At 35.5% G+C, this 18,163-nt stretch overlaps 1 protein-coding gene across 1 annotated transcript in view; it reads right to left on the bottom strand.

Annotated features, from left to right (window-relative positions):
* Positions 1-18,163, bottom strand: part of LOC307193751 (copine-8) — a 195,098-nt gene that overhangs the window by 125,676 nt on the left and 51,259 nt on the right. The window contains exons 3-5 of the mRNA XM_079936161.1: positions 12,892-12,995; positions 5,432-5,536; positions 4,055-4,096 (exon numbers count right to left, since the gene is read on the bottom strand). Of these exons, the coding sequence (XP_079792287.1) occupies positions 4,055-4,096; positions 5,432-5,536; positions 12,892-12,983 (239 nt within the window). The 5' untranslated portion in view covers positions 12,984-12,995. The remainder of the gene's footprint in view (positions 1-4,054; positions 4,097-5,431; positions 5,537-12,891; positions 12,996-18,163) is intronic.

Below are 18,163 nucleotides of genomic sequence, written 5' to 3'. Positions count from 1 at the left end.
AGACCAATTCCAGTAATTACATCGAATTAGTAATCAAAAAACTCTCAACAAACAAAAGTTCAGGACCAGATGGATTCACAGGTCAATTCTAGCATCATTTAAATCACTTAGGCATTTAACCATCATTTAATCATTTAACATTTAACACAATCATTTCACACTTATCCTTCTCAAACCTATTCCAAAAAGTTGAAGAGGAAGGTATGCCAGAATCACTATGATACCAAAACCAGACAAGATGCCACAAAAAAGAAAATTACAGGCAAATATCACTGATGAGCAGACATGCAAAAATCCTCAACAAAATATTAGCAGACGGAATTCAAAATACATTTAAAGGATCATAGACCATGATCACGTAGTATTTAACCCAAGGATGCAAGAATGGTTCAATATCTGCAAATCAATAAATGTAGTACACCACATTAACAAACCAAAGGTTAAAAAGCATGTGATCATCTCAATAGATGCAGAAAAATCTACTGTCAAATTCAACATCCATTTATGATAAAAACTCTTAACAAAGTGGATATATAGGAAACATACCTCAACGTAATAAAGACTATACATGACAAGCCCACAGTCAACATCATACTCAATGCAGAAAGCCTCAAAGCATTTCCTCTAAAAGCAGGAACAAGAAGAAGATGCCCACTCCTGCCACTTTCATTCAACAAAGTATTAAAGGTCCCAACCACAGAAATCAGATGAGAAAAAAAATTAAAAGGAATCCAAACTGGAAAGGAAGAAGTAAAGTGTCACTCTTTGCAGATGACATGATACTATATATATATATATATATATATATATATATATATATATATATATATATGAAATTCTAAAAATGCTATCAGAGAACTATTAGAACTAACAAATACATTCAGTATCAGGATACAAAATTAATATACAGAAATATGTTGCATTCCTATACACTAAAAGCAAACTATCAGAAAGAGAAATTAAGAAAACAATCCAAGTTACAACTGCATCAAAAAAATAAAATACCTAGGAATAAATTTAACCAAGGAGGTAAAATATTTATACTCAGAATACTATAATACATTGTTGAAAGAAATTGAAGATGAAGCAAAACAAATGGAATGACATACTATGCTCACAGATTGGAAGGATTTATATTGTTAAAGTGACCATACTATCCAAGACAATCTACAGATTCAAAATCATCCCTATCAAAATACCAATGTCATTTTTCACAGAACTAGGATCAATAACTCCCAAATTTGTATGGAAATCTCTGATAGACAAAACAATCTTGAGAGAGAAGAAGAAAGCTTCAGGTATCACTCTACCTGATTTTAAAGTCTACTACAAAGCTATTGTAATCAAAATATTATGGTACTAGAACAAAAACAGAACCATACATCAGTGGAACAGAATAGAGAACCCAGAAATAAATCCACATTTACATGGTCAATTAATCTACAACAAAGGAGGGAAGAATATAAAATGGACAAAAGACAGATTGTTCAATAAATAATGTTGGGAAAATTGGACAGCTATATTCATAGGAATTGACCTGGGCTACTTATTCACACCATACACAAAAATAAACTCAAAATGGATTAAGACTTAAGTGTAAGAACTGAAACTATAAAATGCCTAAAAGAAAAAGTAGGCAGTATACTCTCTTACATTCATCTTAGCAATATTTTTTTGGATCTGTCTCTGCAGGCAAAGGAAACAAAAGAAAAGGTGAACAAACGGGACTATATCAAACCAAAAAACTTTTGTACATCAGAAGAAACTATCAAGAAATAAAAACACAGCTAAAAACACAGAATGAAAGAAGATATTAGCAAACAATATATCTGAAAAGGGGTTAATATCAAAAATGTGGAAGGAACTCATACAACTCAACAACAATAAAAACAAACAAACAGAATAAGAAATGGGAGAGGACCTAAATAGACACTTTTCCAAAGAAGACATACAGATGGCACATACACCAGGCACATGAAAAGATGCTCAACATCACTAACCATCAGGCAAATTTCAAATCAAAACCTCAATGAGATATCACTTTACACATGTTCAGAATGACTATCAAAAAAGACAACAAATAACAAGTGTTGGTGAGAATATGGAGCAAAGGGAATCCTCATGTATTGTTGGTGGGATTGTAAACTGGTGAAGCTACTATGGAACACAGTAAGACAAATTCTCAGAAAATTAAAGAACCGCCATATGATCCAGCAATTTCACTTCTGGGTATTTTCCCAAAGAAAACAAAAATACTAATTTGAAAAGATATATGCACACCAATGTTCATTGAAGCATTATTCACAATAGCCAATATATGGAAGCAACCCGAGTTTCATTTGATAGATGAGGAAGATGACACACACACACACACACACACACACACAATGGAATATTACTTAGAAATTTAAAAAAATTGAAATCTTACCATTTGCGACATGGATGAATCTAGAGGGTATTATAATAAGTGAAGTAAGTCAGACAGAAAAAGACAAATACCTCATGATTTCACTTATATGTATAATGTAAAACAAACAAACAAACAAACAAAACTAACAAATAAAATGAAAACAGACTCATAGATACAGAGAACTACTGGGTGGGTGCCAGAACGTAGGCAGGTAGTGCGTATGTGAAATAGGTGTAGGCGGTTAAGAGGTACAAACCTGCAATTATATAATAACTAAGTCATGGTATACTACACAACATAAGCAATATGTTCAATAATGTAATAACTTTCTATGATGATAGATGGTTATAATACTTATCCTGGTGATAATTTCATAATCTATGCAAATGTTAAAATACTTTGTAGTACACCTGAAACTAACAATATTGTATGCCACCTCTATTTCATTTAAAAATGTTATGTTCACACTGTACTGTTGTCTATTAAGTTTGCAATAGCATTATGTCTAAAAGAAACAATGTGCATACCTTAATTAGAAAATACTTAATCACTAAAAATGCTAATCATCATCTGAGCCTTTGGCGAGTCACAATCTTTCTGCTGGTGGAGGGCCTTGCCTTGATGAATTTTTCTACCCATGTAAGCAGAAGAAATAAGGGGAGGTGCTTCCTCAGGACAGGCCACTTTTTCAATCAAATTTGTTCCTGTATTAACAGTAGTGCTTGGGTATCTAGACATTTTCATCTTTTGGGGCTTGGCTGCTGGCTTATATAAAACACAGAGAGAATGGCCTTGCTTAGATCTTGAGCTTTAACCTAATGCTTCAGCTCCGTTTACCAGTGAGCTCTAGGCTGGAATGGAGAACACTAGCCAAGTAAAATTAAGTGACTTTGATTTCCCACTTGTCATTCTCCTTTGGTATCTGTATATTTAGTCCCTTCAGGAACCACCTAAAGAAACAGTTATCTAGAGCAAGGTGAGATTTGAGCATGTCTGGGTTCCTTGGTTTAACATCATTTAAAAACACCTCAATATCAGTCCTACTTAAAACAGTAGAAACAGTGGAAAAATACTTAAAAAAGAAAGAGAAAAAGTAGTGTGTTCCACTCTTTTACTCATTAAGATGCTGGGGTATGCAGAGGGAGACCATGATTTTGGAGCTCTGCTTAACTATTTTTATTGGCAATCACCAGACATAATTCCAGAGTTTTGTTTTGCTGTTTGTTTGTGAGGTGTGTGTCCTTTTTTTCTTTTTGGAGGGGGAGCTCAGGTGTGTTCCTATGGATGATAGGTGTAGAAAGGTTATAGGAATCTTCAGAGAGATTATGAGATACAGAAATTTGAGAATCACTACTCTAGATATAAAACTAGAATCTATAAATTGTGCATAATGAGAACTCATCAAGTCCAAGTTGAAAATCTTTACTATATTACTAGAAAGAAGGACGACCTCTATTTTATTTCACAAGTTTGATACAATCATTCTTAAAACCTCATGTGAACACCTCAGTAATGCTTAGAAAAACAAGACAAAAAATATTCAATATAAAATTAAAATTTGAAAATGTGGTCATTTCAGCATATTTGCTTCTTAAAGCATTATAAGTTTTAAGAGCAAAAACAAAAGAAAAGACAATGCCTTACCTTCCATCTCGATCCCAGTCATACACCTCTACTTTGACTGTTCTGTCCATGGGGAAAACATACACACAGAGTGAAGTTACTTAGTAAGATCAAATTAACATATGATTGAATGTTAAAAAGTAAGTTATAGATTTTCTTAGATAAAATATGCTTTCAGGTTTTACAAAATAGTTTAAAGTTGATTTTGCTAATTTTAATACTATTCTTCAATTTATATCTTAAAATAGGTTTCTAAAATCATACAGATTTTTAATTCTTTAAACAGAGTAAGAAAGTATATGGGAAAAGCATTTATAGTTTGACATAGCTTCTCAATAGAGAGGTATAGAGCTACTCCTCCACTCTTCAAAACCATTATCTTAGAGAAGTATTTCTCAAACTCAGCATGGATCAGAATCACATGGAGGGCTTGTCAAAACGTGAATTGTTGGACCTCATGCCCAGTGTTCCCAGTTCAGTAGGCCTGGGTTGGGCCCAAGACTTTAATTTCTACAAGTTTCATCAGTTGCTGCTGATGCTGCTAAATAGGAACCATATTACAAGAATCACTTTCTTAGAATGAGTACAATTAAATAGAGTTATGATACTATTAAATAAAGTGACAGTCAAATAGCATAATAAATTTTAAAGTAAATTTAATGACATATACCAATATACCAATCAATAGTTCTTTCTATGATATTTGTTAATATAATAAATCTTCATTTTTTCTAATATACGAGTAATAAGATAAAAAATATCTTTTGGGGTGAATAGGGGGTTTTGTATTATAATCTTACAATCAACTTTCATAAGAAAAAGAAAATAACTTTGATACTAAAAATCTTCAGGTATATTGTGGGAAGATCTTCAGGGCCACCTCACCCACCTATTTGTAAAACACCAGAATTTCCTTGTTCTACATGTCTAGAACCTTTATAATTCAGCAACCATGGGAGCAGTGATATCAAATAGGATTCTCAGGAGTAAATCAGGGTTTATAACATATGTAGTCATAAACTTATGTATCTTGTATATTTACTTATTCCTCTCTAGAAAGATAATACCAAATGAAAATCTTGAGGAAATGAAAATTCTGGGATGACTTTTGAATATGTTAAACAAATATTCAATATATTTTTATCACTTTGCACATTTTTTTCTTGAAAATTAGTTAAATCAAATTTTAATTTCTCATATTATCCCTCCTCCCCAAATCATTGTGGATTAAAAAAAAAGTTATTTAAAAAAATTCTGAATAAATCAACTATGCTTTTGTAAATACACATTTACATTGGTAAAGGAGCCAACTTAATTTTTAAAATTCAACTTAGATTATTGGATACAAAAACTATAGTGAATATTCAAAACTCTCAGAAAAGTTGTCATTTATTTTACCTGTCATAATCGCCATTACATAAAGCTCTGACTGAGATCTTGAATGCTTGCCAAATAGGATTCAGAGTATTTTTGACAACTTCTGTTTTATGACAAATTGTAAAACTGTAAAAAAAAGTTTTCAGTTATTTTCATGATTCAGTTATAATATATTGTTTTAGTAGTCATTCTTCTGTTTCTTTTTGTGCAGAATACATGTTACCAGTCCCTCTTTTGCTGCTATATCAGTCAATAAAAAGAGATTTGCAGTTTTAAAACTTTAAAGGTTAGCTCATCATAACATAAAACAATGAGATTTCACAATGAGTTTACTAAAAATGATCTGCAAGTTCAATAAATCCTAAAGCTGCATTGTAAATACTCTCTATAAAAATTGTGGTGACAAATTGATACAGTGAAAAGTATCCATGGGTCACTAAGAATATGAAGGTCATCAGTAACCCTGAGAAGGGCAGTTTTGCTGGAGTGCTGGAGACAAAAATCTGGTTGGAATGGGTTTAAGAAAGAGAAGAGAAAATGAGGTAGAGTGTATAAACAACACTTTTGAGCAGTTTAGCTGTAAAGAGAAAAAGAGAAATTGGGGATAGCTTAAAGGGGAAAGATTAGTCAAGTGAAAGGCTTGTTTTTTGTTACTTTTTAACTTTTTTCAAGATGAAAGAAATAACAGCAAGGTTGTACGCCAAAGGAAAAAGTACATTAGAGAGAAAACAATCTGTGATGCATGAAAGAAAGGGGATAAAAGATAGAGCAATGTCCTGAATAAGATGCAAGTGGATGGGATAGAGGAAATCAATGGAGGGGTTGGCCTTGGGAGCACAGATAGTCACTTTGCAGAGCATTCAGGAAGGTCGAGCACAGGGGTAGATGCTGTGATGGGATCTTGAGGAAGTTCTCCAATTGCTTCCATTTTCTTATTAAATAGAAAGCAAGATAACCAGCAGAGAAGGAAGAGGGCAAAAGTGCTAAAGTGTCTGGGAGGGAGGGAAAACTGATGGATTAAGGAAAGGGAGTAAGATTTCTGGGGAGGGCTAAGGGCCTATTTAAGACTAGCATAATAAATTTATAGTAAGACCACTCAGTATGTGGTTCTTTCTTTCTTTAAACTGTTGACTCTATATACCTAAAGAATCCCTAGACGGAAGAAAGATAGCAATCCAACAATATAAAATAAGGGGTAGAATACATGGAGCCTTAAACTAGGTTTTCTGATTCAAATTCCAGTATTGTTTCCACCAAATCATTCAATCTCCAGACATCAATCAGGTCCTGGAAATGTTTTTGCCTAAATGCAAATTTATGCAGCAGTTACTGAGCTATAAAATGTTTTAAATAATCTTGGTTAGAACAATACCTAAACACAATCTTCACTAAAATCTTAGTCGTCAATTGTTCTAAATTCAAGGGATCCCTCTAATAGTCATTAGCATGAGAGTTATTATATAACTACCATAGTGAACATACTGTAACTAAACCTCATAAGAAAATAATCTCACTTTGAAAGGGCCTTGAGTCAATTTTCTGCTTCACAGGCAAGAAAGCATCTCTCTGCATTAAGAGATAAAATAGAAACATAATATAAATGGATAATGTATGCAATTTAATATTTATGGCATTAGTGCCATACTCTTCCTGGTAGTATCCTCACCTATCTAAAGAAAATCATGTTACTAAATTGACAGAGCTCAAGAGAATATGTGTGTATATAATGTGGTCAAATGCTCTCAAAGTTGAGTCACCCAGAGAAATGTAGGAATCACTGGGGGCAAAAGACATTAAAAGAAAGAAAGAGGATAGAAAAGACTCTAAAAGGTTAATCAACAGCCAACATCATACTCAATGGTGAAAAACTGAAACCATTTTCACTAAGATCAGGAATAAGACAAAGTAGCCCACTCTCACCACTATTATCCAACATAGTTTTGGAAGTTTTAGCCACAGCAATCAGAGAAGAAAAAGAAATAAAAGGAATCCAAATCAGAAAAGAAGAAGTAAAGCTGTAACTGCTTGCAGATGACATGATACTATACATAGAGAATCCCAATGATGCTACCAGAAAACTACTCGAGCTAATCAATGAATTTGGTAAAGTAGCAGGATACAAAATTAATGCACAGAAATCTCTGGCATTCCTAAACACTAATGATGAAAAATCTGAAAATGAAATTAAGAAAACACTCTCATTTACCATTGCAACAAGAAGAATAAAATATCTAGGAATAAACCTACCTAAGGAAACAAAAGACCTGTATGCAGAAAATTATAAAACACTGATGAAAGAAATTAAAGATGATACAAATAGATGGAGAGATATAGCATGTTCTTGGATTGGAAGAATCCACATTGTGAAAATGACTCTACTACCCAAAGCAATCTACAGATTCAATGCAATCTCTATCAAACTACCACTGGCATTTTTCACAGAACTAGAACAAAAAATTTTGCAATTTGTATGGAAACACAAAAGACCCCAAATAGCCAAAGCAATCTTGAGAACAAAAAACGGAGCTGGACGAATCAGGCTCCCTGACTTCAGACTATACTACAAAGCTACAGTAATCAAGACAGTATGGTACTGGCACAAAAACAGAAAGATAGATCAATGGAACAGGATAGGAAGCCTAGAGATAAACCCACGAACATATGGTCAACTTATCTTTGATAAAGGAAGCAAGAATATACAGTGGAGAAAAGACAGCCTCTTCAATAAGTGGTGCCAGGAAAACTGGACAGGCAGATGTAAAAGTATGAAATTAGAACACTCCCTAACACCATACACAAAAATAAACTAAAAAAAAAAACTCAAAATGAATTAAAGACCTAAATGTAAGGCCAGACACTATCAAATTCTTAGAGGAAAACATAGGCAGAACACTCTATGACATAAATCACAGCAAGATCCTTTCTGACCCACCTCCTAGAGTAATGGAAATAAAAACAAAAATAAACAAATGGGACCTAATGAAACTTCAAAGCTTTTGCACAGCAAAGGAAACAATAAACAAGACCAAAAGAGAAGCCTCAGAATGGGAGAAAATATTTGCAAATGAAGCAACTGAGAAAGGATTAATCTCCAAAATTTACAAGCAGCTCAAGCAGCTCAATAACAAAAACACAGACAACCCAATCCAAAAATGGGCAGAAGACATAAATAGACATTTCTCCAAAGAAGATATACAGATTGCCAACAAACACATGAAAGAATGCTCAACATCATTAATAATTAGAGAAATGCAAATCAAAACTACAATGAGATATCATCTCACACCAGTCAGAATGGCCATTATCAAAAAATCTAGAAACAATAAATGCTGGAGAGGGTGTGGAGAAAAGGGAACACTCCTGCACTGTTGGTGGGAATGTAAATTGATACAGTCACTATGGAGAACAGTATGGAGATTCCTTAAAAAACTACAAATAGAACTACCATATGACCCAGCAATCCCACTACTGGGTATATACCCTGAGAAAACCATAATTCAAAAAGAGTCATGTACCAAAATGTTCATTGCAGCTCTATTTACAATAACCAGGACATGGAAGCAACCTAAGTGTCGACCAACAGATGAATGGATAAAGAAGATGTGGCACATATACACAATGGAATATTACTCAGCCATGAAAAGAAAGAAAATTGAGTTATTTGTAGTGAGGTGGATGGACCTAGAGTCTGTCATACAGAGTGAAGTATGTCAGAAAGAGAAAAACAAATACCATATGCTAACACATCTATATGGAATCTAAGAAAAAAAAAAGGTCATGAAGAACCTACGGGTAAGATGGGAATAAAGACACAGACCTACTAGAGAATGGACTTGAGGATATGGGGAGGGGGAAGGGTAAGCTCTGACAAAGTTAGAGAGTGGCACGGACATATATACACTACCAAACTTAAAATAGATAGCTAGTGGGAAGCAGCCGCATAGCACTGGAAGATCAGCTTGGTGGTTTGTGACCACCTAGAGGGGGATAGGGAGGGTGGGAGGGAGGGAGATGCAAGAGGGAAGATATATGGGAATATATGTATATGTATAACTGATTCACTTTGTTATAAAGCAGAAACTAACACACCATTGTATAGCAATTATACTCCAATAAAGATGTTATAAAAAAAAATAAAAAAATAAAAGGTTAATCAAAATATCTAAAGCAAAAGGAAGAAAATTAAGGGAGATAAGGAGAAATAGGCAGGAGAAAAACAGAGGGAATCAAATGAGAAAAAGCAGAAGTACACAAAAATGGTTAAGAAAAATTCTTAGGGACAAAAGTATGTATATTGTTTTCATAAACAGGCATCTGCCAATCTTCATAACACTACATATTCTTAAAGATTTACAAAGGGACTTTCTCTTCTTCTCTTATATCATATTCTAATATATACCAATCTTTGGTATGGTGATAGATATAGATACCTTGCTATATAGGTATCTAGATAGGTAGGTAGAAGATAGATAGATGATAGATGGATGATAGATAGATAGATAGTAGATTAAATCGATAGAGAGCTAGATAGAAATAAAGCGACCAATGAACCATCTTCAAACTAACATGCTCAATAATCTACTGACTTCTAGGCCTTTTTGCTTACAGTTAAATCAAAATTTCTGTCATATTCCTAGTATTATCAGCAATAGAAATGAAATACATTGAAACTTCTTCTCTTAATAAAGTGACTCACCTTCTTAGTGAGTTACTTGTAAGTGAGGTAGTCATCTGTCTTCTATTAATCATTCTCATTTGTAAAGCATTAGATGTGATATAGACACCAAAATCTCTCTAGTATTCCAGCACTAGTGTAATTAGTGAAAATTCTAACAGGAGTCTGAGGTAGCTCTTTCTACTATTCAGGAGTATTGCTCCTGAATTCAGGAGTATTGCTATATAAATATAAATGTGTATGTATATACGTATTACACATAGCATTATAAGAAAAATATTTTTATTAAATAACCTGTTTAAATACCTTAAATGAAGCCAATTACCATAAAACAGTTATTCCAAAGGAAAATTATTACCTAATTATGAATACAGGTCAAATTACTAAATAATGTGAAAGCAAGAAAATAAGAATTTGTAATCATATATTATAATGGATTTTCATTAATGCTTACAGTAGAAATTAAGTTTTACTCTTTCTTATAATATGAGCCTCAACCACTAGGCAACAAGCAATTTCTGAAGTAGCTCCGTGTTCAAATACATCTTAAAAATGAAGATAAAGTCTTTGCAGTTACAAAAACACACATAAAAATTGAGGAGTAAAAGCATTTTTATTCATTCAAAACTCATCAGAACAAAACATATGTATATTAATACATATGCCCTAATATATATATTTGGATCTAGCTGGCAAACTATTTTCTCTGTGTATATGCAAGTGGAAAGTTTTCTGAAATGAGATTCACAAAATTTTAGCAATAGTTATTTTTAAATGATTTGAGATTTTTGGATAAGTTGCACTCAATATTTATATTTTATTTAATCAACAAGTTAATACTATTTTTATAAGCATAATAAATTTTGTAATATATCTCTTACAAGGAGCATTAAATGTATGATAGACTGAAATTCTATAATTGTACAACAAATATTTCTAAGAAAACTAGTAAGAATAAAATAGAAAATTCAGGAAATAAGTCATTCAAACAGGAGGAAACATAAGAACTTTTTAATTCAAGAAAATTTTAACAATCCTTTAGTTTTTTTCCTAACTGTGAAATGACTGGAAAATATGATTATTTCATCCACTGTCCAATATTTTTCACATGGGTAAATTAGTATTCAGATACAAATGCTACTCTAACATTTTTACCACCAAAATAGAAAAGAAGCATGCAAAATCCAACCATATGATACCTCAACAAAAATAACCAACAGTTGCCCAGTAGCTGCATCAGCAAAATTCATACACTATGTTAAGCTTCATTTTATATTGCTCAGTATAATCACTTTAAATAGCAAACTTTCTATTTTTATGTACCATTTTATACTTATTACATAATATTAACATGTTGTATAATTTCATATATAAGTGAAGCAGGTTACTTTTTTTTTATATTCTATTCTCCTAATTTTAATCTCCAAATGACATTTTCTCTTTAGCTAGTATTTTATTATGCACAGTTAAGGAAAACAGAAGAGGAAACATTATACCATAAGATAATAATAATAATAACAGCTAACATAATTCTTATGTTAGGGAAGCTTCTAGATGATTTTTGTGTAGTAACTCATTTGATACTCTCAACAGCCCTGGGAGATAACTATGATCATAGCCCATTTTACAGATGAGGAAACTGAGTGTCATATGAGTTTAAAAACTTGCCTATGGTCCCACAGCTATTAAGTAGCAGGGTCACGGTTTACACCTAGGCAGCAGGACCTCATTTAACTCATAAATTTAACCACTAAACTTTTTCATTACTACTGACAATACAGTAAGAATCATAGAAGATAACAATAAAATGTATTTCATCGTAGAGTCATATGTACTAAATTATACTCTGTACAATGGAATACTACTCAGACAATAAAAAAGAATGAAAACTTTGCCATTTGCAATAACATGGATGGACTTAGAGGATACTATGCTACGAGAAATAAGTCAGACAGAGAAAGACATATACTGTATGATATTCCTTATATGTGGAATCTAAAAACTACAACAAACTAGTGAATATAACAAAAAAGAAGCAGACCCATGGATATAGAGAACAAACTATTGGTTACCAGTGATGAAAGAGGAGAGAGGAGGAGCAATGTTAGAGTAGGGAAATAAGAGTTACAAACTATTTTGTATAAAATAAGCTACAAGGATATAATACAATACAAGGAATGTAGCCAATATTGTAAAATAATTATAAATGAAGTGCAATCTTTAAAACTTGTGAATCACTATATTGTACACCTGTAACTCATATAGTATTGTATATTAACTATACTTCAATAAAAAAATAAAATAAATTATAACTCTATAATACATTTTCAAATCACAAAGAAACCAGTCTAATCATAACTGATAAAATATTCAAATTACTAGAGGGTAATGAAAAATTTTCCTGAATGTTAGATATCATTGAAAAAACCCTGTAGAATAAAAAGCAACCCCTAAACTCCATATTCTTCTCCAAGAAATTGGCTTAAGTGTTCAATTCTATAACAAAATACTTTAGTTTCATAATTTTAGATTTCCACAAACATATAAATCATCCATTCTATTAAGGCAATAATATAATTTTAGGAAAAGTAAAGAGGAAATGTTTCTATGAAGCTGAAAATCATTCATTATAAATATCAAAAAAACATAAAATGCCTATAAAGTTACACATTATTATTGAGAATAAAAAATCAAATCAATTTTTTGATTACCAAAATATTTGTTTATCAATTTAATATGAATATCTGAGAAAAACTGATAAAGTCATAGTTATAATAGCCTTAAAATTCATAAAAGATAAATCTACCTGCCATCTTCATTACTTCGATAAAATACAAGAAAAGGATCTGATTTTCCAAAGAAGTCCTTCTTGTCCAATTTGTTCGCACAAAATTGCATCAGAACAGCATCCTACAAACAAAATTAATAAAATAGCTCAAAACCTGGGTGAAGGAGAGGGAGAAGATGGCGGAAGAGTAAGACGTGGAGATCACCTTCCTCCCCACAGATACATCAGAAATACATCTACACGTGGAACAACTCCTACAGAACACCCAATGAATTTTGGCAGAAGACCTCAGACCTCCCAAAAGGCAAGAAACTCCCCCACACCTGGGTAGGGCAAAAGAAAAAAGAATAAACACAGACAAAAGAGTAGGGACAGGGGCTTCCCTGGTGGCGCAGTGGTTGAGAGTCTGCCCACCAATGCAGGGGACATGGGTTCATGCTCTGGTCTGGGAAGATCCCACATGCCGCAGAGTGGCTAGTCCCGTGAGCCATGGCCACTGAGTCTGTGAGTCCGGAGCCTGTGCTCCGCAACTGGAGAGGCCACAACAGTGAGAGACCCACGTATCGCAAAAAAAAAAAAAAAAAAAAAAAAAAAAGAGTAGGGACAGGACATGCACCAGTGGAAGGGAGCTGTGAAGGAGGAAAGGTTTCCACACACTAGGAAGCCCCTTCCCGGGCGGAGACTGTGGGTGGTGGAGGGGGGAAGCTTCGGAGCCACGGAGGAGAGCACAGCAACAAGGGTGTGGAGAGAAAAGCGGAGAGATTTCCGCACAGAGGATCGGTGCCAACCAGCACTCACCAGCCTGAGAGGCTTGTCTGCTCACCACTGGGGCGGGCGGGGGCTGGGAGCTGAGGCTCGGGCTTTGGTCAGATGGCAGGGAGAGGACTGGTGGCAGCAACACAGCCTGAAGGGGTTAGTGCACCACTGCTAGCCGGGAGGGAGTCCAGGAAAATGTCTGGACCTGCCGAAGAGGCAAGAGACTTTTCTTCCCTCTTTGTTTCCTGGCGCGGGAAGACAGGGGATTAAGAGCGCTGCTTAAAGGAGCTCCAGAAATGGGCGCGAGCCATGGCTAACAGCACAGACCCCGGAGACGGGCATGAAATGCTAAGGCCGCTGCTGCTGCCACCAAAAAGCCTGTGTGCAAGCACAGGTCACTTTCCACACCTCCCCTACCGGGAACCTGTGCAGCCCGCCACTGCCAGGGTCCCGTGATCCAGAGAAAACTTCCCCGGGAGAACACATGCGCGCCTCAGGCTGGTGCGACGTCATGATGGCCTCTGCCACCGCAGGCTTGCCCCGCACTCCGTGCCCCTCCCTCCCCCTGGCCCGAGTGAGCCAGACCCGTGAATCGCTGCTCCTTTAACCCCGTCCTGTCTGAGTGAAGAACAGATGCCCTCCGGTGACCTACACGCAGAGGCGGGGAAAAATCCAAAGCTGAACCCTGGGAGCTGTGTGAACAAAGAAGAGAAAGGGAAATTTCTCCCAGCAGCCTCAGGAGCAACGGATTAAATCTCCACAATCAACTTGATGTGCCCTGCATCTGTGGAACACCTGAATAGACAATGAATCATCCCAAATTGATGAGGTGGACTTTGGGAGCAAAATACATTACTTTTTCCTCTTTTTGTGAGTGTGTATGTGTATACTTCTGTGTGAGATTTTGTCTGTATAGCTTTGCTTTCACCATTTGTCCTAGGGTTCTGTCTGTCCTTTTGTTGTTGTTGTTTTTACTTAAAAAATTTTTTTTTTCTTAATAATTATTTTTTATTTTAATAACTTTATTTTATTTTATCTTACTTTATTTTATTTTATTTTATCCTCTTTTTTTCCTTCTTTCTAATTTCTCCCTTTTATTCTGAGCCATGTGGATGAAAGGCTCTTGGTGCTGTACCCAGGAGTCAGTGCTGTGCCTCTGAGGAGAAGGAGCCAACTTCAGGACACTGGTCCACAAGAGATCTCCCAACTCCACGTAATATCAAACAGCGAAAGTCTCCCAGAGATGTCCATCTCAACACCAACGTCCAGCTTCACTCAACAACCAGCAAGCTACAGTGCTGCACACCCTATGCCAAACTACCAGCAAGACAGGAACACAATGCCACCAATTAGCAGAAAGGCTGCCGAAAATCATAATAAAGCCACAGACACCCCAAAACACATGACTAGATGTGGACTGGCCCACCAGAAAGACAAAATCCAGCCTCATCCACCAGAACACAGGCACTAGGCCTCTCCACCAGGAAGCCTACACAACCCACTGAACCAACTTTAGCCACTGGGGACAGACACCAAAAACAACGGGAACTATGAACCTGCAGCCTGCAAAAAGGAGACCCCAAACACAGTATGATAAGCAAAAGGAGAAGACAGAAAAACACACAGCCTATGAAGAAGCAAGATAAAAACCCACCAGACCTAACAAATGAAGAGGAAAGAGGCAGTCTACCTGAAAAAGAATTCAGAATAATGCTAGTAAAGATGATCCAAAATCTTGGAAACAGAATGGAGAAAATAAAAGAAACATTTAACAAGGACCTAGAAGAACTAAAGAGGAAACAAGCAATGATGAACAACACAATAAGTGAAATTGAAAACAGGCTAGAAGGGATCAAAAGCAGAACAACTGAGGCAAAAGAATGGATAAGAGACCTCGAAGATAAAATAATGGAATAACTACTGCAGAGCAGAATAAAAAAAAAGAGTGAAAAGACCTGAGGACTGTCTCAGAGATCTCTGGGACAACATTAAATGCACCAACATTCGAATTGTAGAGGTCCCAGATGAAGAAGAGCAAAAGAAAGGGACTGAGAAAATATTTGAAGAGATTACAGTTGAAAACTTCCCTAATATGGGAAAGAAAATAGTTAATCAAGTCCAGGAAGCACAGAGAGTCCCATACAGGATAAATCCAAGGAGAAACATGCCAAGACACATATTCAGCAAACTGTCAAAAAGTAAATACAAAGAAAACATATTAAAAGCAGCAAGGTAGGGCTTCCTGGTGGCGCAGTGGTTGAGAGTCCACCTGCTAATGCAGGAGACACGGATTCGTGCCCCGGTCTGGGAGGATCCCACATTCTGTGGACCGGCTGGGCCTGTGAGCCATGGCTGCTGAGACTGGGCGTCCGGAGCCTGTGCTACGCACGGGAGAGTCCACAACAGTGAGAGGCCCGCATACTGGAAAAAAGAAAAAAAGTAGCAAGGTAAAAACAACAAATAACACACAAGGGAATCCCCATAAGGTTAACAGCTGATGTTTCAGCAGAAACTCTGCAAGCCAGAAGGGACTGGCAGGACGTATTTAAAGTGATGAAGGACAAAAACCTAAAACCAAGATTTCTCTACCCAGCAAGGATCTCATTGAGATTTGAGGGAGAAATAAAAACCTTTACAGACAAGCAAAAGCTGAGAGAGTTCAGCACCATGAAACCACCTTCACAACAAATGCTAAAGGAACATCTCTAAGAAGGAAACACAAGAGAAGGAAAAGACCTACAATAATAAGCCCAAAACAATTAAGAAAATGGGAATAGGAACATACATATCGATAATTACTTTAAACATAAATGGATTAAATGCTCCCACCAAAAGACACAGATTGGCTGAATGGATACAAAAACAAGACCCATATATATGCTGTCTACAAGAGACCCACTTCAGACCTAGGGACACATACAGACTGAAAGTGAGGGGATGGAAAAAGATATTCCATGCAAATGGAAATAAGAAGAAAGCTGGAGGGCTTCTGTGGTAGTGCAGTGGTTGAGAGTCTGCCTGCCAATGCAGGGGACATGGGTTCGTGCCCCGGGCCAGGAAGAACCCACATGCCGCGGAGTGGCTGGGCCCATGACCATGGCCGCTGAGCCTGTGCATCCAGAGCCTGTGCTCTGCAACAGGAGAGGCCACAACAGTGAGAGGTGCGCGTACAGCAAAAAAAAAAAAAAAAAAAAAAAAAAAAAGCTGGAGTAGCAATTCTCATATCAGACAAAATAGACTTTAAAATAAAGACTATTAGAAGAGACAAAGAAGGACACTACGTAATGATCAAGGGATCGATCCAAGAAGAATACATAACAATTGTAAATATTTATGCACCCAACATAGGAGCACCTCAATACATAAGGCAAATGTTAACAGCCATAAAAAAGGAAATCAACACTAACAAAATCATATTAGGGGACTTTACCACCCCACTATCACCAACAGACAGATCATCCACAATGAAAATAAATAAGGAAACACAAGCTTTAAGTGATACATTAAACAAGATGGACTTAATTGATATTTATAGGACATTCAATCCAAAAACAACAGAATACACTTTTTTCTCAAGGGCTCATGGAACATTCTCCAGGACAGATCATATCTTGGGTCACAAATCAAGCCTTGGTAAACTTAAGAAAATTGAAATCATATCAAGTATCTTTTCTGACCATAATGCTATGAGATTAGATATCAATTACAGGAAAAGATCTGTAAAAAATACAAACACATGGAGGCTGAACAATACATTACTTAATAACGAAGTGATCACTGAAGAAATCAAAGAGGAAATCAAAAAATATGTAGAAACAAATGACAATGGAAACACAACAACCCAAAACCTATGGGATGCAGCAAAAGCAGTTGTAAGAGGGAAGATTATAGCAATAAAATCCTATCTTAAGAAACAGGAAACATCTCAAATAAACAACTTAACCTTGTACCAAAAGCAATTAGAGAAAGAAGAAAAAAAAAAACCCAAAGTTAGCAGAAGGAAAGAAATCATAACGATCAGTTCAGAAATAAATGAAAAAATAAATGAAGGAAATGATAGCAAAGATCAATAAAAATAAAAGCTGGTTTCTTGAGAAGATAAACAAAATTAATAAAGCATTAGCCAGACTCATCCAGAAAAAAAGGGGGAAGAGTCAAGTGAATAGAATTGGAAATGAAAAAGGAGAAGTAACAACTGACACTGCAGAAATTCAAAAGATCATAAGAGATTACTACAAGCAACTCTATGCCAATAAAATGGACAACCTGGAAGAAATGGACAAATTCTTAGAAACGCACAACCTGCCAATATTGAACCAGGAAGAAACAGAAAATACGAACAGACTGATCACAAACACTGAAATTGAGACTGTGATTAAAAATTTTCCAAGAAACAAAAGCCCAGGACCAGATGGCTTCACAGGCGAATTCTATCAAACATTTAGAGAAGGGCTATCACCTATCCTTCTCAAACTCTTCCAAAATATAGCAGAGGGAAGAAAACTCCCAAACTCATTCTACGAGGCCACCATAA

The sequence above is a fragment of the Stenella coeruleoalba genome (assembly GCF_951394435.1).
Source record: "Stenella coeruleoalba genome assembly, chromosome: 11".
Taxonomy (NCBI): Eukaryota; Metazoa; Chordata; class Mammalia; order Artiodactyla; family Delphinidae; genus Stenella; species Stenella coeruleoalba.
The sequence above is the reverse complement of the archived record's forward strand: the minus strand, read 5'-3'. Positions and strand labels throughout refer to the sequence as shown.